We start from the raw sequence: 23,456 nt of genomic DNA, 5'->3' as shown, positions 1-23,456 counted from the left end.
ATCGGTATTCCATGTTGCCAGTTCATTTTAAAGTATAAAATCAGCTTGGGCCAAGCTATTTCCAGGTTTTCCTTAAAGTAGAAGACTAGTACTCTTTAGATCATGTGTATTTGTTCTGGCCCAAGATTAAAAAGTCCTTCAAAATCACACTAGAACATCAGCTTTATATTCAATTTTTTTGTGCATTATGGATCGGTAGGCCATGTTGCCAGTTAATTTTAAAGTATAAAATCAGCTTGGGCCAGGCTAATTCCAGGTTTTCCTTAAAGAAGAAGACTAGTACTCTTCAGATCATGTGTATTTGTTCTGGCCCAAGATGAAAAAGTCCTTCAAAATCACACTAGAACATCAGCTTTACATAAAAAAAAATTGTGCATTATGGATTGGTATGCTATGTTGCCAGTTCATTTTAAAGTATAAAATCAGCTCGGGCCAGGCTAATTCCAGGTTTTCCTCAAAGTGGGAGAGTAGTTCTCTTCATCTGATGTGTATGTGTTCTGGCCCAAGATGAAAAAGTCTTTCAAAATTTGCCAGTTAATTTTAAAGTATAAAATCAGCTTGGGCCAGGCTAATTCCAGGTTTTTCTTAAAGTAGAAGACTAGTACTCTTCAGATCATGTGTATTTGTTCTGGCCCAACATGAAAAAGTTCTTCAAAATCACACTTGAACATCTGCCTCATATTTTTTGAGCGCAATGGCTTTTAAAATATAATTTTATTAAATATATATTTAATTATTTATTGTAATATATAATTATAAATTCAGTAATTAAAATAAATATTTTACAATATACAAAATTACATTTAATACGATATTGTATATTTACATTGTTAATAAACAGATGTACTGCTTTTCTTCATTCTATCTCCTTCAGTGTTGATCTGTGAGGTGTTTAATATAAACAGCGGGTGTTTGTGAACGCTCCCTTTAGTTCACGGTGGTTCAGTGAAGCGGCAGCTGCGAATATCAAACCAACTTCAGCCGGGGAATACGAGGCTGCGAATATCGAGCCAAACGAATCTGGAGCTGCGAATATCAAACCAACTTCAGCCTCGTCGAGCTCCGTAAGTATCGACAGGTTAATTCCCGGGTTTGTAACTGAGCGCGCAGCGCTACTGCAGGAAAAACAGGTACTGATTGGATGAGTACCCCGCTTGTCCCGCCTCTCCACCTTCGCTAAAGTAGCAGTGATTGGATCTCTTCCTAACTGGTCACTACCTTTCACAGAACTAAATCAGTTCTGATTGGATTTCGTCCCTGCCAAACATTTTCGTCTCGTTTTTATTCGTTGACCAAAATGTCAATTAATTTCGTCTCTTTGTGTGTGCAGAGCCGCTGTCTGCCCCTCCTCCCTGTGTGTGTGTGTGTGTGCAGCGAGATGGGAGAAGGGGCAGACAGTTCCCTGTCATATCAGAGCGATTCACCGCAAAATGTTATTTGCGTTTTGTCAGTGTTGGAAGAGCAAAAAAATAGGGAAGTACCGCAATGTAATCCTTTAATTTTAGCAGAGTAACTGTAATCTGATTACCATTTATTGAAGCAGTAACTGTAACGGATTACAGTTACTTATAATTTGTAATCTGATTACGTAACGCCGTTACATGTAATCCGTTACTTCCCAACACTGTTTATTATACTGCAACTGTAAGATCTCACCACTACAGATAACTCCAGCATACTGTTCATGAGAGCATGCAGTTCGACTCCATGATGAAATGGGACATTTTAACAGGTGTGTTTCGTTTCCCTGACAATCAAACACATCAGCCCAGATCCGGCCACTCCCCTCCCCAAACCAGTCTGACCCCAACACAGCCACAGCACTCCCACACTTCAGCTGAGCACAGAGGACACTGGCAGCTCTCATATCCCAGCTTACATCACACACTGTACCCCACTCACTGAGGTACTGGAGCTCCACTCGACCAGAACAGGAATCTGAGCCGTTCATCAGCCGAGCCTGAGTGTGACCTGAATTAACAGAGGAAAAATAGTAGGCAACAATAATACAATACAATAATAATAAAAAAAATACAGTAATTACAAACTAATTGCTCACAGTTTAGTACTAATCTAAATCTTTTACAAACATACTTCATCATACCAGAGCATCTTAGTCCCACATCCTTGTTGTGAGAGCAGTTGGGAAGGAGATGTCTGGCAGAGGTACATATGAGATTCGTTTCCTCTACACTGAAGCTCCTCTGACCACATCTGACCCTCTGCTCTACCAAAAGCAGCTGCTCCCAGAACCTCCACAGGAGAACCACAGCCCAGCTCCCAGCTGCACACAACCTCTGCATCCTGCTGGTTAAAGTCAGCATCACACACTGGAAGCCAAGAATTCCGATGAAGCTTCTATACTCTCCCAGAGCATGCGTGAGGACCACCAACAAGTCTTCGCTTGTCACCTACAGTATAGTATTTGTGTACATTGATCATCAAAAAACACTGCACCCAGAAGAAAGCATCAGATTACAAGGCTAGTCAGAAGAAAGATGTGCTATGCCATGGCTAAACACATTGACAGGTCAATCCACTAATCCACTAAAAAGTGCTGGATACTGTTGGACCCACGATCAGCACTCTACCACATCGCAAAATCACATTAGTGAAAGCACATTAGGAATGCCACACATCTGACATGTTGCATTACACACTGTATGTGTAGTTCCTTAAATATTACTCATCTTAGTCTAAATGAAATAATTTATTATTCCTCACACTGCCTGTAAATCAATGGTAGACATTAAAAAAAAAAAAACATACTTGTAGTTTTAGATAAAAAAAATAAGACTTTGTAAGTTTCTTTTAAAATGGTCACCAAAAACAATTCAACATAGTCAAAGTCTAAACATTTTTTCATATGTATAAAACTTTTGCTTTTTGACTTCTCTGCAGCACTCCTTGTAAAATTAAAAAGTCTGGTTAGCCCTCAAGGACATAAATGACAAATCAAATTAAAGGTTTCTTAATGTTTTAATGTCTTAATATCTTTTTTCATAATATTGTGCAATACAGAAATCAATCAAACTGGTGGATTTGTGTCTCCGTCACCTGTCTGTTATCTGAATTTGGTGGATGTGTGTTTTTGTCAGTGTTTTGTGTGAAATTGACAAAAGGAAGTGAAATACCTACCAGAACATGCCAGTCCCACATCATTATCATGGGAGCAGTTGTGTTTGAGTGAAGATGATTTTGGACAGAAGTGAATCTGTGATTCGCTGCCTCTACACTGAAGCTCCTCTGACCACACCGGACCCTCCACTCTACCAAAAGCAGCTGCTCCCAGAACCTCCACAGGAGAACCACAGCCCAGCTCTCGACACACAACCTCTGCACCCTGCTGGTTAAAGTCAGAATCACACACTGTGACCCAGCTCTCTCCATGAAGAACCTCCACTCTCCCAGAGCAGTGAGAACCTCCAACCAGCCTGACTCCTAGGTATGATCAAAATATAATAAACATTATGCAGTGGGTTAAAAGGTTTTTTGATTACAGAAGTTCATACTAAGTTTTTAGTGTAACTCACTTGAACAGATGACTCCAGCATCTTTAGGATGATTACAGTTATGTTTACCCCATCCTGCTGATTTACAGTTCTTTAGTATGGATTCTGATTCTCTACACTCCACATTATCCATCCAGATTGGTCCTGATCCTGATCCAAAGTAAGCACCACTAAGTGCATCTGTAGCCTCTCCACAGCCCAGCTCTCTACACACCACTGCAGCATCTATCATACCCCAGTTACCATCACACACTGTTCCCCACTGTCCTTTATGAAGAACCTCCACTCTCCCAGCACAGCGACTCAAACCATCCACCAACCTCACACTTTCTAAAGAGCAGAAAGAGAAAGATTGAATGCACAACTCAAACATCATTTTGCATCTTTTAAAATCTGGTAAAACTTCATTTTAATGCTATTCACATGTGCTATATTCCAGCATGCACAAATATGGACTATATCAATAAAAGAATTAAGAAGAATATGTTTCATGAAGTACATTATACACTGACCACTAAGAAAAGAACATCTTTTCATCAAGACTCTAAAAAGAAAAAATAAATAAAATATGTAGCTCTCACCAGAACACACCAGTCCCACATCATTATCATGGGAGCAGTTGTGTTTGAGTGAAGATGATTTAGGACAGAAGTGAATCTGAGATTCAGTTCTTCTACACTGAAGCTCCTCTGACCACACCGGACCCTCCCCTCTACCAAAAGCAGCTGCTCCCAGAACCTCCACAGGAGAACCACAGCCCAGCTCTCGACACACAACCTCTGCATCCTGCTGGTCAAAGTCAGCATCACACACTGTGACCCAGCTCTCTCCATGAAGAACCTCCACTCTCCCAGAGCAGCGAGATCTGCCCACCAATCTGACCCCTAAATTAGTTTATAAGAGAAAGAGAACATGTACATTAACATTAACACACAGCATTAAGTACTTGGAAACCTTAAGAAGTTCCACAGGGTTCTACTGTAGGACCGATGAAACTAATATTAGTGAAGAACTGATGACAGTGAAAAACTGCAGTGTGGGCTTACACATGGAGTCAATTAACAGTTTAAGCACTAAACACAAACAATCGTACTAATTAACTGCTTAAAATATATAAAGATAAAAACTCTGGCCATGTACCACTGAACTAAGGTGTAACTGTAATTAACTAAAAAATATTAACGCCTGTTTCTTTGTGAATGGGACTTCTGCATGGAAATCCATTATTTTCTACCAGAAAGGAAAGATTACAAAAATGTATTTCTCCATCATGCCTACAGCAATAGTCTTTCTATAATTAAGTATTGTCTTATAGTGAAAATCACTTTTCATCTCCATATAATAATTTGCTTTTTTAATAATTTGACTTAGTATATCAAGTTATTACCTACATTTAAGTACTAGTAAGACCCGGTAAGTATTTTGTATGTGCTAGTTCATACAGAGAAATCACACTGTAAGTTATGGGAACTTAAGCTCTAAAACACAGGCTGTATTATAAGTGTTAACTAGGTTTATTACAGCTTATAGTTTTCTTCTATACAGTAATTTGCCACATTATTTTTTAAACGCAAAACCAGGTCTGAGATTGAGCAAACAGTGACTGATCTAGTGGTCTTAACCAAATAAAAGTGGGTTAATATAGGTGAAAGTAGGTCATGATTATGGCAGATTAGGAAGAAATGCTATAATAAATAAATTGTGCACAACTGATATACATTCCAACGACAAGTATTTTAAGATTTAGGAGAGCTCACCTGAACAGATGACTCCAGCAAGTCGATTACAAATTTGTTCCACCCATCCAGCTGATCTACAGTGCTTCACTGAAGACTCTGATCCACTACAGTTCACATCATCCATCCAGGCTGATCTTGGTCCAAACTGAACATTTTTAAATACAGCCTCCCCACAGCCCAGCTCTCTACACACCACTGCAGCATCTCTTATATCCCAGTTTTTACCACACACTGATCTCCATGTTCTGTTATAAAAAACCTCCACTCTCCCAGCACAGCGATGGCCACCATCCACCAACCTCACACTGTCTGTACAACAGAGAGAGAAAGAGAGAGGAAAAGATGTAGAAATCTGAAAAATCAGACTGAATCTCAAAATTAATACATAAGCCATTTAGCTCATACCAGCACACACCAGTCCCACATCATTATCATGGGAGCAGTTGTGTTTGAGTGAAGATGATTTTGGACAGAAGTGAATCTGTGATTCTCTGCCTCTACACTGAAGCTCCTCTAAACACACCTGACCCTCCCCTCTACCAAAAGCAGCTGCTCCCAGAACCTCCACAGGAGAACCACAGCCCAGCTCTCGACACACAACCTCTGCACCCTGCTGGTCAAAGTCAGCATCACACACTGTGACCCAGCTCTCTCCATGAAGAACCTCCACTCTCCCAGAGCAGTGAGATCTGCCCACCAGTCTGACTTCTACAATGTGTTTATAAGAGCAAAGAGAACATGTACGTTAATATTAACACACAGCATTGGGAGGGCTGGGAGGTTAATTTGAATAGAAGGGAATTAAATTATATGGGGCAGTGATTTTTATATTTTGCACTTTTCATTAACTGAAATACAAGGATTTTAAAAATATATATATATTATTTCTTAGTTGCTAATTCTAAACCAAAGCATTCAAAACCACCTCTGTAATAATCCATTTATTAAGTGTATGAAAGTGAATTTAGGTTCAGGCTTAAACTTTTCATGTTACAAAGAAGTTTTTTTACAGGGGTGTATATAAAACAACTAACAGTTGTTTAATTAATTCAGTACATTCCAACACAGGCCTCATCACATTTGTTGACATCTCTGTGTAATATGTTTTATTTTTTTGCATCTTACCTGCACAAACAGCACCAGCGTCTTCATCATGATTACATCTCTGTCTACCCCAATCATACGACCTACAGTTCTTCAGTGAAGACTCTGATCCAGCACAGTTAGCATATTCCACCCAGATCGGTCCTGATCCTGATCCAAAGCGAGCTCTCCGTGGTGCATCTATGGCTTCCCCACAGCCCAGCTCTCTACACACCACTGCAGCATCTCTCATATCCCAGTAATCATCACAAACTGTTCCCCAATGTCCTCTATGAAGAACTTCCACTCTCCCAGCACAGCGGCTCCCACCATCCACCAACCTCACACTGTCTGTGTGGAGAAAAAAACAAACACACTGATAATCAGAGAATAATTACACTTATACTCAAATAATAATACTCAAACAAGGCTGAAATACATTTAAACCAAATCATGGACATCAAAAGCTCCCATTTAGAGATCATAAGAAATCAGTCACTAATTTGTACTTCTATAGCAATACTAAAATGGGCTGACTGGATGATAGCAAAGTGTAAATCACATGAATGTAAGATCAAAAAGTAAATATATACTTTTCAATTAAATGCCACTTTATGCAACATCATTCAGCATGTCTGGTTTGGTGGGGGATCAGTGATGGTCTGGGGAGGCCTGTAGATGCCCAGGCCTCTACAGGTTAGACAACAGTACCCTGCCTGCTCTTAGGTATTGAGATGAAATCCTTGAACCCATTGTAAGACCCTACGCTGGCGCAGTGAGTCCGTGGTTTCTCACGGTGCATGACAATCCCCGGCCCGATGTGGAGAAAGTAGTTAAGTTCTTCGAGGATAAAGGAATTTATACCATTCACTGCCTTTCCAACAACATCCTAACAGAAAAAGAGGCCAGTATACATACAGTCCACAAAGTTAGTTTAAATATGCTGTATATATTATATATATATATATGCTCAACTCAGCAGCAGAACAAGCTTTACCTCTACTCAGCCAGATAAGACTCAAGAACCTGAGAGACAGAGAGACAGAGAGAGAGAGAGAGAGAGAGAGAGAGATTCCCCACAGCCGCCAATCACACTCACTATGACCTTATTAGAAAGAGGAGAGGAAATTATCAAACATTTTCAGTGACAAATCAGAAGAAGCTTTTTTTTCATTTCGCCATATTTTTAAAAAGCGTCAGCACTAATTAACACAGCTCCACCTCCTTGTGTCTGTGTCTGTGTGTGTGTCTATGGGCAAAGGAAGGTACAAAGTCAGCTACCTTCTGGAGACAAACTTCAGAGAGAGTAAACACACAAAATACAGCATTAAAGCTGCACCTGCAGACAGCAGATCCAAACACATAACATCCACCATGAAGATAAGTCACAGTTTCTTTTAACTACACATACAAACAACTTTTTTGTGTTTCTCATGCTGTTACAGAGTATATAAAACTAGTTTTAATCCTGATTACAGAAACTCTGATTAAGTGTGGGAATATTGTGGGTTCCCTGTGAACTACAGCAAGGCTGGTGAGCGATGGACCAAACAAAGGCGGTTTGTCTGCCCTGTGAGGCGGGTGTAGGGTATGTTTGTGGAAATGCATCTAAGGATGCACCTACTACTCTACTGATCACAGCAGTTCCAATTACAAAATAAAAGTCCTGTTCTCTGGAGTATGCACTCGTGAGCCGAACTTACCAAGTTTGTTCTGACAAAGTACAAGAGTCCAAACTTGCTTAATCTATAATGAGAAACGGGCCGACTGTGGCGCTGCCAGGAACTTGTGAGCCCATGGGACCACAAGGGTGGTTGAGAAAACCTTTATTCTCTCTGTAATGATTAATTTATTTATCTAAAACAGTATGAAATGCATTAATTAACTGAAACATGTTGCTAAGTGTGCTTTTAAAAATGAAAAAAAAAAGAAGACACATTCTTTATAGGTGTGAAAAAAATCACACTTTATTATCATAATATAGAAAACCATAATAATGTATGCTGCACAGACATATATAGATATATTTTTGATTAAGGTGAAAAGCAAATATAATTTGCATGTTTACCATGTGTCCACAATAAATCGTACGTATTAAAATATCCAAACCTTTTGTAATGTGTGGGCTCTCTTCAGCAGGAATGATATCATCATAGACCTCGCCATAGTTTTCTGTAAAAATTAAAAAATGCATTGCAGCACAGCAGCATCAGGATGATGGCAGCAAGACACTGTTACTCAAAGACTCAAACTTTTAAAATACTAAGGGGTTTTCAATGTATTGGTACTGTCGCCCTCTGCGATCAGAACTGGTTGACAAATCAAAGTGTGTCCCTTTAAAAAAAAAACAAAAAAAAAACTCCCACACACCAAAGGATATTAACTCACCTCAACATGCCTTTTGCAATCCTGTAGTTACCCCTGGGCAATCCTAAAATCACTATTACAAACTGTACAGTAGGCAAGACATTGTTTTTAACTTGTGCCAGACATGGATATAATGGAGTAGTCAAAGATAAATTGAATTTAGCATTAGCATTACCCGCTAACCACGCTCACTATTTTCCCGTTCAGGGGTGAGTCTTATCGGCCTGAAGCCTGATGCTAACTGCTAAAACACTTCAGAACCCTACACATATTGCATGGAACTTTTTTCTATAAAACAAAAAATATATATATGTTTTTTCTTCTGCATTAAAAATTCTAACACACATTCAGTATATGTCAACTTACCTGAGAGAAGCTCCTCATCTACGTCCTCATATCCTGAATGCTGATCTTCAGAGATAAAACTTCCTGTTAAAGGAGATCAGAACAGTCAGAATGCCAAAGTTCAATTATTTAATCAAAATCTACAGCAAAAAAATGTATTTGTAAGTCTGAAAATGAGATGAGGCTTTAAGCCCAATCCCATTTCACCCCATGGCCCTACCACTTACCCCAACCATTCTTTGAGTGTAAAGGGTGAAATCCTCCCCATAAGAATTGGGACAACACTTCATGAACCAGATACGTCATCAGAAGCACTAAGGTTCAGTAACCTAGCTAATTTTATGGCATTGTATGTCTTCAGAAAGGTTGGTGATTAAGGAACAATTGTCAATTTCTTAATTCCTGTTATGGGGAGCTTGGATTAGCTTTCATTTTATTTAATTGTTCTGTTCCGCCTTAAATGATGCAGCCTCTGCTGTCTCTTGCACCATTTAAGGTGAAATGGGAAAGTTGGCTAACAAACCCCATCCCTTTCCTCTGCTTTTTAACAGCAGTACAGGCCTGAATTGATAGTAACAGATATGTAATTCTTCCTATTACAGTCAGTGGAGTAACACATATTATTTTGAACCTGTAAGATAAGCTAACAATGCTACAATTGATTTACTGCATGTAGTTTTTTCATTTATAGTCATTTAAACACTCAGAATTGCTATTTGATATCTGACCTTAGATCCACTTTACATACTGTGTGAAGACTGCCTTCAGTGAAACTCTCTACATATAATTTACCTCTTTTAGTATATCTGTTAGTGACACATTTATGGTTAATCTCTTCATAGACTGCCTCAAGCAGAGTCTTCCTCCTCGCCTTAGAAATCACTGTGAGAGAGAAAGAAAGAAACATGGAGTCAGTTCAGTAGAAGAGAAGACTGATGACAGATTGAAGGACTAATGATGATTATAGAAAGTACAGAAAGTGGATTTTAGATGATCTCTAAATCTCCCTACCTCTCCTGAGCACTCTGTTCTGATAAAACAGCACAACCAGAAGCACTAAGGCCAGGAAGAGCACAGATCCCAGAACCAGGAGAGACACTGGATAGATGTATGGAAAATTAGATGATGGATTTTTTGAAGGAGGGACTGTCTTTTTCTCTGTTAGCTGTGCTGGTACTGAAAACACAGAATAAAAACACTGTTGAACACTGCATAGTGTTGTTTAAACTTAAAAAAAAAAATCACACAAAGGAACTAATTAAAAGAGTACCTGTGGTGTAAGTTGTAGTTGTTTCAGATGAAAAAGGTAATGTGACAAATATGTCTGAAAGAAATATCATAAAAATGGTCAAGAAAAAGAGGTTACAGAAGGAGAAAGAGATTAGAGCAGCATTATTTAAGAAATGGTATTTATTGTTTTTGTGTTTATTGTCTTTGAAACAAAAGAAGTATATGGCTGATATGGTAATATTGTAGGTATTGTCAAAAATATTGTTGCATTATTGTCTGCCAATGTTACTTAGTGTATTTATCAGTGTTGTGAGCCTAAATCAGCCATAATATAAATGCTATTCTCCCTTTTACAGGTCAGAGGAGCACAATAATAATAATATTGAACCTGACTGAAATACAGAGTACACTGCTTAACATAACCATAGTTATCTTAAGAGAAGTTAATACTAGATTAAAAAATGTTCTCGCACACCTGCACAGTGGGAGGGGAGTGGCCGGATCTGGGCGGATGTGTTTGATTGTCTGGGCCTCCCACACTGTACCCCACTCACTGAGGTACTGGAGCTCCACTCGACCAGAACAAGAGTCTGAGCCGTTCATCAGCCGAGCCTGAGTATGACCTGAATTTACAACCAAGAGACTCGTAAAAGCGCAAGTTCTCTCCTATACTGTATATTATATAAAGAAATGTTAGACGATAATATCACATATTATACTGTACCAGAACATACAAGTCCCACATCATTACCATGAGAGCAGTTGTATTTGTGTGAAGAGGTTATTGGACAGAGAGTAATCTCAGATTCATCTCCTCTACACTGAAGCTCCTCTGACCACACCTGACCCTTCCCTTTACCAAAAGCAGCTGCTCCCAGAACCTCCACAGGAGAACCACAGCCCAGCTCTCGACACACAACCTCTTCATTAATGAATAAAAAAAATGAACACAAATAACAAAAATACTGCTCATTAATTACCCTACTTTGTGCCCTCTGACCTCCGACGCTAGATCCCAGTTCACAGATCATATCAAACCACATAATCTATCCAATTCATCCATGTTAATAATACAGATTAATTTAGCTAGGAAAACAGTTGGCATCGCCAAATAGCCATAGTGGCTAATCCGCCATTTTGAAAATCATAACAAAAGATTTATAGAAAAACAATAATTTTTTTTTTTTTTATTCTGACTTTTTTTGTTGGTCAAAATATAATTAAATATCTAAATTCTGTCCATATTTGATATCTTAATTCTGTCCATATTTGCATATTATTTTTAATCATTTTAAGCAGGGCTGGTATATTTTATTATTACACAGCAAAGCATTTAAGCTGTTATTGTAATAATAAATGTAAAAATGTTAACTATTTTAGAGTAGCCTAGAATATCTGGCATGTGTGACCTTCATTTATATTTTTTGTAATTTGCATACGAATAAAGGAGCATCAATTTATAACATTTTTTTTAAGATATGTACAGTATTTACAGCATCTTTACTGACTGATTTTTTTTAAGCGAAACAGCAGAGTGGTATAGAATACCATAGTCTGGCAATCTCAGTGTGTGATAATGTACACATCAGGAAGTTGTTCAGTTGAGCTGTACACATTTATATCAAAACGATAACACATCGACTAAAATTAATATATTGTGACATAAGTTTTGTCATATCGTCCAGCACTAAATTGTTAAGCTGGAAATGACACTGTTTCTAATTACAGTGTGTTGACTGGTTTTGTTTTGGCACATAAAGTGTTTGAGAAGTTGTCTGGAAGTGGAAAGGACTAATGCATTTTGTTTCATTCAGGTTATAATTTTGAAAACAAATGTTGTGCTCTAGCAAATCAGTACTGCAGACCCTTTTTTATTAAATTAAATTTTATCAAACAAAATGAAACTGACTAGACAATTTCTTGGGTTAATATTTTCAGCAATTAAATAAAAGTCAAAGCAAATGTTAAAAAAAACATCACTGCTTCTCACATTAGCTGTAACTGTCAGAATTTACTATGTAATAGAATATTTAATACGGAATAGGTATACAAAACAGTGACATTCCATCATATGATCTCTGATTTGATTTTGTCTATGATGTGTCGAAACATTCTCAGAAAGTTCACAAATGTAATACATGTAATACGTACGTATTACAGTTTTTGTCTAATTAAAACATACCTGAACAGGTAAGCTCAATATCCATATTATGATTACAGCTGTGTTCCCCACCCTAATGATCCACAGTGTTTCAGTGTAGATCCAGTACACTTCACATGACTCATCCAGATCGGTGCAGATCCTGGAACAGCTGCATCAGTCCTAAACGGCTCTCCACAGCCCAACTCTTTACACATGACAAAACCCGCTATGAAATTTGCACCAGCACCACAAATTGTTCCCCACTGTCCTCTGTGAAAAACCTCTGCTCTTCCAGCACAGCGACTGCCACCATCCGCCAACCTCACACTGTCTGTGTAAGAGAAAATAAGAACAAGAAAAATTTACCGAATTATGAACTAGTAAGAGTAAAAATGGGAAACATTTTTTTGAAAAACACTTACCTGCACACACCAGTCCCACATCATTATCATGGGAGCAGTTGTGTTTGAGTGAAGATGATTTTGGACAGAAGTGAATCTGAGATTCAGTTCCTCTACACTGAAGCTTCTCTGACCACACCTGACCCTCCCCTCTACCAAAAGCAGCTGCTCCCAGAACCTCCACAAGAGAACCACAGCCCAGCTCTCGACACACGACCTCTGCATCCTGCTGGTTAAAGTCAGCATCACACACTGTGACCCAGCTCTCTCCATGAAGAACCTCCACTCTCCCAGAACAGTGAGAACCACCAACCACCCGGACTCCTAAAAATTGTGAACATAAAGCTGAATTTAAACATATGTGAGTCACTGCTTCAACATGAAGATGTCTTTCCATGTCATTGAATCTCTGACATTAACACAGCAAGAATGGTCAAAAGAGATATGGCATTTAACCTTCAGTGGAAAAGTTGACTAAATGAACGCTATCTGTTTCCTTACAAACAGTACTACTACGCTTAACTGGACCCTAAGCCTCTAAAATGGGTCCTTTCCCACCACTTACAAGACTTTGTTTTACATGTATGATATATTATGAACAGTTTCCTGTTCCTAGTTAACAGAAGGGAACATAAAATAATTTACTGATACAATTTACCTGAACAGATGACTCCAGCATCTTTAGAATGATCACAGTTATGTTTACCCCATCCTGCTGATTCACAGTTCCTCAGTGTAGACTCAGAGCCACTGCAGTGCACATTATCCATCCAGATTGGTCCTGATGCTGATCCAAAGTAAGACTCATGATATGTATCTACAGCTTCTCCACAGCCCAGCTCTCTACACACCACTGCAGCATCTCTCATATCCCAGTTATTACCACACACTGATCCCCACTGTCCTCTATAAAGAACCTCCACTCTCCCAGCACAGCGACTGTCACCATCTACCAACCTCACACTGCCTGTACAACAGTGAGTAAGACAGACCAAGACATTGAGAAAGAATGGAAAAAAACATGTATTTTCACCACTATCAATGATGTAAAGTAGAATTGTGGCTGAAAACTGAAATAATAGCAAGACATTTGCATTTTTGACAGAATTACAAAAAGTTTACATAAACATTGAGCTAATCTTAATGACATTAATCACAAACATGCAGCTCTTACCAGAACACACCAGTCCCACATCATTATCATGGGAGCAGTTGTGTTTGAGTAAAGATGATTTTGGACAGAAGTGAATCTGTGATTCGTTTCCTCTACACTGAAGCTCCTCTGACCACACCGGACCCTCCCCTCTACCAAAAGCAGCTGCTCCCAGAATCTCCACAGGAGAACCACAGCCCAGCTCTCGACACACAACCTCTGCATCCTGCTGGTTAAAGTCAGCATCACACACTGTGACCCAGCTCTCACCATGAAGAACCTCCACTCTTCCAGAGCAGCGAGAGCCATTAACCAACAGGACTCCTAAAAATTACCATGAAAAAAAGAAAGCTTATTTATCAGTAATGATAAATGATTAAGCATGATGATGCTAAATATTGCACAATGAATGATTCATAAATGCATTGGAAAAAACTAAAGAGAGTATAAGGATTCAAAATAAGTTCAGTAAAGCTATGAATTACATTAAACAAATTAATATGGATCAGCAAAATTATGAAATCAGTAAAAAAAAAAATCAGTAAATTAATTGTTGGTTGAGAATTCCAGTGTACAGCACAGTTTGGTGATTGCTCAGTTTAAACATACCAATTTACCTTGGCAATCAACAAGGATTTAGGGTGGGTTAAAAAGAAAAATCATATGTGCTGTACACTTTGCCTACATGGCAGATAATGTACAGTCCCTGTTTACAGCGTTTTACCTGAACAGATAACTCCAGCATAGGACACCCCTAATCAAAATGTATATTATTGTGACTACAGAAGGAAATAAAAATGACCTAATGTTTAGAACACATAACATTGAAGTGGACACGTCTATTTAGCATTTTTAATATTTTTTCCCTTTACAGTTTCAAAATAACAAAAATAAAAAAGAAAGATACACATAGACTTTTAATTTGTTGGCAATCCTGTGAGCAGTTATTTTCCAGACACTATATGACCTCCACCAGTCTTGTTACCTGCTTAATGGACTGGAGGAACAGAACAGTAGACACATACTTAATTCACCATTCTTGCTTTTAAACTATGTGCTGCCAGTACAAGTATTCTAAGTCTGTTCCACTCCAACCCAGAATATTACATGTGATTCACATGGATACATGTTGCTGTAGCCATTTTGTATAATGTGTTACTGCAGCTCCAAAAATCCACAAATTATCTCCAAAACAACAGTCTCTTGTGTCTGTTAGACTAGAGAAACTCATTACATTTGTCCAAAGTCTATTGTGTTTATAATTAGTGCTATCCATCAGGACGTTTCTGCTGTTTTTAATGTTTTTAAACTCACACTGCAAGGTATTCTAGACAAACACAGATCCCCTACACTTTATTACACTATTATCCACTAAAAAACAAATGCCAGAACAGTAATGCTGCACAAACATAACACCCTCACAAATAAGTCACAAATATTTAATTTCACCAGGTCTTAATGGCAAACAGGTAATGGAGCACAGGGCTGAGCTACTGAGACAGAGGGCTGTCTAAGTAGGAATAGATGAAGTCACAGGCTCATTGTGCTGAATGCAGTTCTTACCTGCACACACCAGTCCCACATCATTATCATGGGAGCAGTTGTGTTTGAGTGAAGATGATTTTGGACAGAAGTGAGTCTGAGATTTGTTTCCTCTACACTGAAGCACCTCTGACCACACCTGACCCTCCCCTCTACCAAACGCAGCTGCTCCCAGAACCTCCACAGGAGAACCACAGCCCAGCTCTCGACACACAACCTCTGCATCCTGCTGGTTAAAGTCAGCATCACACACTGTGACCCAGCTCTCTCCATGAAGAACCTCCACTCTCCCAGAGCAGTGAGAACCTAAAACCAGCCTGGCTCCTAAAATATCACAAGAGCATAAACAATGAGATAACAACAGGATTTAATAAATGAAAGTCAGACAGCACAGACACACAATGTAACTATTCAATACAGTGCACATATTATATGAACATAGTGTAGCTTGCCTGAACAGATGACTCCAGAATTGTGGGTTTCATTGCAGTCATGTTTACCCCATACTGGTGATCTACAGTTCTTCAGTCTAGACTCTGATCCACTACAGTCCACATCATCCATCCAGATTGGTCCTGATCCTGATCCAAAATGAGATTTGCCCAGTGCATCTACAGCTTCTCCACAGCCCAGCTCTCTACACACCACTGCAGCATCACTCATATCCCAGTCATCACCACACACTGTTCCCCACTGCCCTCTATGAAGAACCTCCACTCTCCCAGCACAGCGACTGCCACCATCCACCAACCTCACACTGCCTGTACAACAGACAAGGAATAAAGAAAGAAAGAAGCGAATAAAAAAAAAAAGAAATAATAATAGGTCTATGCTTCTTCAGCGTCGCAAGGTTATTTAACATAATTCTTAACAGATTTCGCTAATTCAAACAGCCCGAAAATGTTTTAAATAGCTCAATTTTAACGCTCTAATTACTAAAAAATGGCTCGGGTTCAGAATGACAGTTTATGGCTCAAGTCGGGTCTGGCTCGGGCAGAAAGTGCATGGATTTGGGCCGGGTCGGGCTGGATTTTTGGGCCCGATCTAAGCTCTACCGCTCCACACACTGCAGGCTTTTTGCACTGCGGTCAAGCCAGCCCCCACTTCAAAACGCTTGGTCAAACTAGCCCCCACGCTGTTTCTTAGAGCGCGCATACACTGAACATTGCGGCAAGCGTGAGAAGGAACACATTTCAAAATAAAAGTCCCCCCTTAATATCACGACATGCTGTGGAGTGGTATTAAAAGGAATCCACATAATATCACATGTTATGTCTGATATCACATGTCAATTTCATGTAGTCCTGGTAGTACACAAAATAAAAGCCCTGTAAATTATAACAATTATGTTAATTAAATAATAATAATACTAATAATAATAATACTAACAATACTACTTCTACTAATAATAATACTTGTATGTGTCACTCACTTAATAGCAGGGCATTATAATGTGTCATTTCAAAATAAAGGCCCTTTAAATTGTAACATTTATGTAATTTTACACAATGTTTAGACTGTTATTAAAAGAAATCTGTCTGATATCACAGGTCAATTTCATATAGTCCTGATAGTACACTACTTGTATGTGTCACTCACTTAATAACAGAACATTTTGATGTGTCATTTCAAAATAAAGGCCCTTTAAACTGTAACATTTATGTAATTTTACACAATGTTTAGACTGTTATTAAAAGAAATCTGTCTGATATCACAGGTCAATTTCATATAGTCCTGATAGTACACTACTTGTATGTTTCACTCACGTAATATCAGAACATTTTGACGTGTCATTTCAAAATAAAGGCCCTTTAAATTATGAAATGAAATATGAAATTGACCTGTGATATCACACAGATTCATTTTAATAACAGTCAAAACTTGTGTTAAAATAAAAATATTGTTATAATTTAAAAGGCCTTTATTTTGAAATGACATCAAAATGTTCTGTTATTAAGTGAGTTACACATACAAGTAGTGTACTATCAGGACTATATGATATTGACCTGTGATATCAGACAGATTTCTTTTAATAACAGTCTAAACATTGTGTTGAAATAAAATTTTGTTATAATTTAAAGGGCCTTTATTTTGAAATGACACATCAAAATGTTCTGATTTTAAGTGAGTGAAACTTACAAGTAGTGTACTATCAGGACTTTATGAAATTGACCTGTGATATCAGACAGATTCATTTTAATAACAGTCTAAACATTGTGTTGAAATAAAATATTGTTACAACTTAAATGGCACTTATTTTGAAATGACACATCAAAATGTTCTGATTTTAAGTGAGTGAAATATACAAGTAGTGTACTATCAGGACTATCTGAAATTGAACTGTGATATCAGACAGATTTCTTTTAATAACAGTCTAAACATTGTGTAAAATTACATAAATGTTATAATTTAAAGGGCCTTTATTTTGAAATGACACATCAAAATGTTCTGATTTTAAGTGAGTGAAACATACAAGTAGTGTACTATCAGGGATATATGAAATTGACCTGTGATATCAGACAGATTTCTTTTAATAACAGTCTAAACATTGTGTAAAATTACATAAATGTTACAATTTAAAGGGCCTTTATTTTGAAATGACACATCAAAATGTTCTGTTATTAAGTGAGTGACACATACAAGTAGTGTACTATCAGGACTATATGAAATTGAACTGTGATATCAGACAGATTTATTTTAAGAACAGTCTAAATATTGTGTAAAATTACATAAATGTTATAATTTAAAGGGCCTTTATTTTGAAATGACACATCAAAATGTTCTGATATTAAGTGAGTGAAACATACAAGTAGTGTACTATCAGGACTATATAAAATTGAGCTGTGATTTTAGACAGATTTCTTTTAATAACAGTCTAAACATTGTGTAAAATTACATAAATGTTACAATTTAAATGGCCCTTATTTTGAAATGACACATCAAAATGTTCTGATTTTAAGTGAGTGAAACATACAAGTGGTGTACTATCAGGGCTATATAAAATTGAGCTGTGATATCAGACAGATTCCTTTTAATAACAGTCTAAACATTGTTGAAATAAAATATTGTTATAATTTAAAGGGCCTTTATTTAGAAATGACGCATCAAAATGTTCTCATTTTAAGTGAGTGACACATACAAGTAGTGTACTATCAGGACTATCTGAAATTGAACTGTGATATCAGACAGATTTCTTTTAATAACAGTCTAAACATTGTGTAAAATTACATAAATGTTACAATTTAAAGGGCCTTTATTTTGAAATGACACATTATAATGCCCTGCTATTAAGTGAGTGACACATACAAGTATTATTATTAGTAGTAGTAGTAGTATTGTTAGTATTATTATTATTAGTATTAGTATTATTTAATTAACATAATTGTTATAATTTACAGGGCTTTTATTTTGTGTACTACCAGGACTACATGAAATTGACATGTGATATCAGACAAAACATGTGATATTATGTGGATTCCTTTTAATACCACTCCACAGCATAATGTCGTGATATTATACTTTTATTTTGAAATGTGTTCCTTCTCACGCTTGCCGCAATGTTCAGTGTATGCGCGCTCTAAGAAACAGCGTGGGGGCTAGTTTGACCCAGAGCCATAGAGAGAGAGAGAGAGTCGCGACAACGGAAGTTCAAAATCCTTGATGGTCACGTGATTCATGGAGATTTCAGATAGTTCCAGGAAGTTCTTGGTGGGCAATTTGAGCCCATAAACACAGAGACAGAATTGCGATTTTGGGGCACTAATAATAATATATAAATAATCCTCAATGAATTATATATATATATATATATATATATATATATATATATATATATTATATATATATATATATATATATATATATATATATATATATATATATTATATATATATATATATATATATATATATATATATATATATATATATATATTATTTCATTATACATAGATAATTCATTGAGGATTATTGTGACCATATATTGACTTATTTAAGGCTTATGTTATTCTGTGTGAATCCAATATTGTAATCCATAAGAGAGTTTTTATAGGCTAAATTTGTATGTTAATTAATATTAATTTCATGACACTGTGCAAATGCAGTCGCTACAAGTAAAATTTTAGGTTCAAAAGAAGATGGAGAAGTTTTGGCTTGCATATATTTAGAGTTTACTGCAAAAATAATTTAATCAAAGGATACAAAGATCTGCAAATATTCTTAAGTCACCACCTGAATATTTCATGCAGAATTATTTGGATTAAGAAAGAGGAACCACATTATTTGCAACAGCTTTATTATTTTTACAACAAACATGAGATGATATATAACTTTAAAGACTGATATCAGAATATAGAGAGGCTACATACAGAAAAACAAAGTACAGAACACATGTAAATCAACTAAAGGAAAATAGTACATTGCACATGTAAATAAACCAAAGAATCAGCACAGATTACATAAAATGGGGTTTACTTGTGTAGTTCGGAAGAATGAACCCTGGGGAATACAAAAGCAGGAAGAGAATAAGAAAATTGAGACATGATTGCATTTAATACATGAATACAATTAAACATTTTGGAAACATTATCTACATTTTATTATTATTATTATTTAATATAAAATGAAGACAAGAAAGATTATTGTATTAAAGTTGTTATATTTTGTATTCATTATTTACTTATTTTATATTTATATAAAACAAACAATAACACACACTTATATTTATTGGGTTTGTTTTTGGAAAACCTGAATATAATGAATTTTTTTCTATCATAGTTTAATAAAAAAAAATCTGTCAAATTTTATAATCACTACATATAAAGAGACATATCCCAAAACTGTTTTTGTTTTACTTTTCTAAAAGCTCATGAAAAAACAGAAATAATAAATCCCTAAAATAATTAATTTAAAACTTAAAATATAAATTGTTAGATGTGTCACTGTAAGCATAATTAATACAAAAGATTACTGTTAATTAAACAATATTAAACATTTATTTTGAGATGCACTACTATTAAACATAACTAATTATGCTATCTTAAATTACACATGCATTGGAAAGTGTTTTTCCCTACTGTTGACAATATAGCCTATATCCTTAATCAAACATATATAATAAAATAAATATTGGTCATATCACCTTAAATCATATCTCTGTTAAATTAGTAGTTACTAAGACAAACAGTAAGATAGCTAGTTAGCGTTAGCTACCTGAGCAATAGGTAGCTATCATTTAGCTAAATTCTGCAGTACTACTTAGTACTTAGTTTCCACAGTAGTCTGTATTTATTAAGCATTTATCTCTTGTTAGTGTTTAAAGTTCTTTCTGAAATGAATAGAGTTAAGCTTTATTTACCTAGCTAGTTAGGTTAGCATGGTCTACCTGGATATATAAGATATTTATTTAGTTAGCTTAGCATGGTCTATTTGGACATACAAGATATTTACAATATTTAGTTAGCTTAGCATGGTCTACCTGGATATATAAGATATTAAGATATTTAATTAGTTAAGCATGGTATATCTGGATATATAGGATATTGATATATTAGATATTAAGATATGTACTTAGTTAGGTTAGCATGGTCTATCTGAATATATAATATATTGATATATTAGATATTTACTTAGTTAGGTCAGCATTGTCTATCTGGATATATAAGATATTACGATATTTAGGAATTTACAACTAATAGGCTCTCAGTCATTAATGTTAAATGCCAGTAACTGTATTCGCGTTGTCCTGGCATAGATTTACTCCCCTAAATCTGCTTTTTAAGAGGGGGTTAATTCACTAAAATGCTTCAGTGCACATGTTAGTTTGATTCTGATGTCCTGATAAAACACAATCAGATTATTTAAGCGTACTAACCTGTAAAAGTGGACCACACATGGTGTATCCTGCTCCAGCTTCACTGTGCTGATAGTATTTGCTGCTAACTTCCGGGAACTATTGACAGGCTCCACGGTCCGCCATTGCTGTAAAAAACTGGTCCATTGGAGTGAACGGAGTTGATGCAACTCTCTCTCTCTATGGCTCTGGTTTGACCAAGCGTTTTGAAGTGGGGGCTGGCTTGACCGCAGTAAAAAATTGGCCATGTTGCGGCAGTGTGCAGGGGAAAACAAAGATGTAGTAAGTGCAGCGGAGAACAAGTGTATGGACAGTGCGAAAAGGATGCGAAACTCAAATGTTGTAACTGTGGAGGGAACACAGCTCAGCATATAGAGGGTGTGAGGTGAGTAAAAGAATGTAGGAAATACAGCGAGTGAAAACCATTGGAGGGCTTTCTTATGCAGAGGCACCGAAAACAGTCAAAAGAGTAGAGACAGTGCCAGCACTAGCTGTTACAGAGGGAAGACATGACAAAGCTAAGTGTACAAAATGTGACAGGCTCAAAGAGGATACATTGATTATGTATAAGAATACCTTTCTTCTGTTTATGGCGGGTATTATTAACTGCTCTGCTCAGATTAAAGTCGAACTGAGAGGATTAAAATAATAGTCAAATCTGCAGAGAAATACTTGGACATTAAAGAATTGAGATGGGAAATCATTATAGATACTTTAAATGAGGAGGTACAACAATTTCAAGAATGGACTGGCTCAGGATAATGGTTTTATTTATACTGCAGTGGAATGCAAGGAGTCTAATATCGAATGGACAAGATTTTAAAAAGTATGTGGAAAATATGATTGTACAAGAATCATGGTTAATACAAAGATTGGATTTTATTATAAAAGGGTATACTTCAGTAAGAATGGACAGGACGATTGGTAAAGGAGGGGGGGGGTCATTACTTTTGTACAGAAAGGAGTTCAGTTTAGGGAGATAAAGAGAAGGGTTGACTTGGAGTATCTAGTTCTGGAGGTATGGTCAAGCGAAGGTACTGTAAAAATAATTTATTTCTATAACCCATGTAGAAGACTGGAGGTGGAGCAGCTAGAAGAAATATGGAGGGATATTGATGGGAGAGCTATTTTTTGTGGAGATTTTAATGCCCACAGCACATTATGGGGAGATAGAGATGATTGTAATGGGAGGGTAGTAGAAGAGTTTATAGAACAAGCAGGATTGCTCTGTATTAATGATGGTACAGGGACTAGAGTTGATATTATAAGAGGTACAGAATCGGCTATTGATCTTACCATAGTGTCAAAGGTTGTTGCTGATAAATGTTAATGGCAGGTGTTAAGGGGAGATACAGTTGGAAGTGATCACTATCCTATTAAAACTGTTATGGGTATAAAGCTTGAAAAGGAGCATGAAATAAAAGAGGGAAAATTGATCTTAGAAAAGGCAGATTGGGGAAAATTTGGAGAACTTAGTGAAGGATTTATGATACATATTGACAAGATGTTAGGTATTGAAAATTTGTGTCAGGAAATCAGTTATAGCATAGTCAGTGCTGCAGAATTATCTATACCAAAATCAAAACCTAAGAGATGTAGCAAGATAGTTCCATGGTGGACGGCTGAATGCAGGAAAGTCATAAAAGAGAGGAACAGGGCTTTTAAAATCTTGTTGAGTACAAGAGAGCACAGGCCACGGTTAGGAGAACGATTAAAAGGGCAAAGAGAGAGCATTGGATAAGATTTTGTGATTCCATAGGTAGAACTACCCCAGTGGAGAGAGTTTGGGGGATGATTAAGAAAATGAAAGGAAATGGGAAGGACTATGGTTATCCAACATTGGTTGATGGTCAAAATGTGTTTACTACTAATAAAGAGAAGGCAGAAATAATTGCAAAGACTTTAGTTAGAGTGCATAGTACAGATAACCTCAGTGATGAGGAAAAAATAAGTAGAGAGGGAACAATTAGACACACTTGACAATAAGAATGGTGATGAAGAAGAGATCCTAAATTAAACATTTTCAAGATCTCAATAGTGCTCTAAGTAGGGGTGTCACGATCTCGATATTTTATCGAAATCGAATCGAAA

At 36.8% G+C, this 23,456-nt stretch overlaps 3 protein-coding genes, 1 long non-coding RNA gene and 1 pseudogene across 18 annotated transcripts in view; 2 read left to right on the top strand and 3 right to left on the bottom strand.

Moving 5' to 3' along the window:
- The window catches only part of LOC125799136 (deleted in malignant brain tumors 1 protein-like), a 1,283,434-nt pseudogene that overhangs the window by 566,721 nt on the left and 693,257 nt on the right, over window positions 1–23,456 (bottom strand).
- The window catches only part of LOC107197253 (scavenger receptor cysteine-rich type 1 protein M130), a 370,936-nt gene that overhangs the window by 80,041 nt on the left and 267,439 nt on the right, over window positions 1–23,456 (top strand). The gene's annotated exons all lie outside the window — the stretch shown is intronic.
- LOC125799141 (scavenger receptor cysteine-rich type 1 protein M130-like) overlaps window positions 1–23,456 on the top strand; it is a 259,014-nt gene that overhangs the window by 74,047 nt on the left and 161,511 nt on the right. The window lies entirely within an intron of this gene.
- Window positions 5,476–8,431, bottom strand: LOC125799153 (antigen WC1.1-like). The gene is made up of 4 exons (XM_049475211.1): window positions 7,046–8,431; window positions 6,377–6,685; window positions 5,775–5,959; window positions 5,476–5,560 (listed from the first exon to the last, which is right to left on the bottom strand). The coding sequence occupies exons 1-4, from the start codon at window positions 7,134–7,136 to the stop codon at window positions 5,552–5,554; spliced, it is 594 nt and encodes a 197-aa protein (XP_049331168.1). The 5' UTR covers window positions 7,137–8,431; the 3' UTR covers window positions 5,476–5,551.
- Window positions 8,456–10,816, bottom strand: LOC125799160 (uncharacterized). Its single transcript, XR_007437997.1, has 6 exons — window positions 10,752–10,816; window positions 10,317–10,370; window positions 10,058–10,222; window positions 9,839–9,928; window positions 9,068–9,130; window positions 8,456–8,506 (listed from the first exon to the last, which is right to left on the bottom strand). It is a non-coding gene; the product is annotated as an uncharacterized LOC125799160 (long non-coding RNA).

The sequence above is a fragment of the Astyanax mexicanus genome, chromosome 2, assembly GCF_023375975.1.
Source record: "Astyanax mexicanus isolate ESR-SI-001 chromosome 2, AstMex3_surface, whole genome shotgun sequence".
Taxonomy (NCBI): Eukaryota; Metazoa; Chordata; class Actinopteri; order Characiformes; family Acestrorhamphidae; genus Astyanax; species Astyanax mexicanus.
The sequence above is the reverse complement of the archived record's forward strand: the minus strand, read 5'-3'. Positions and strand labels throughout refer to the sequence as shown.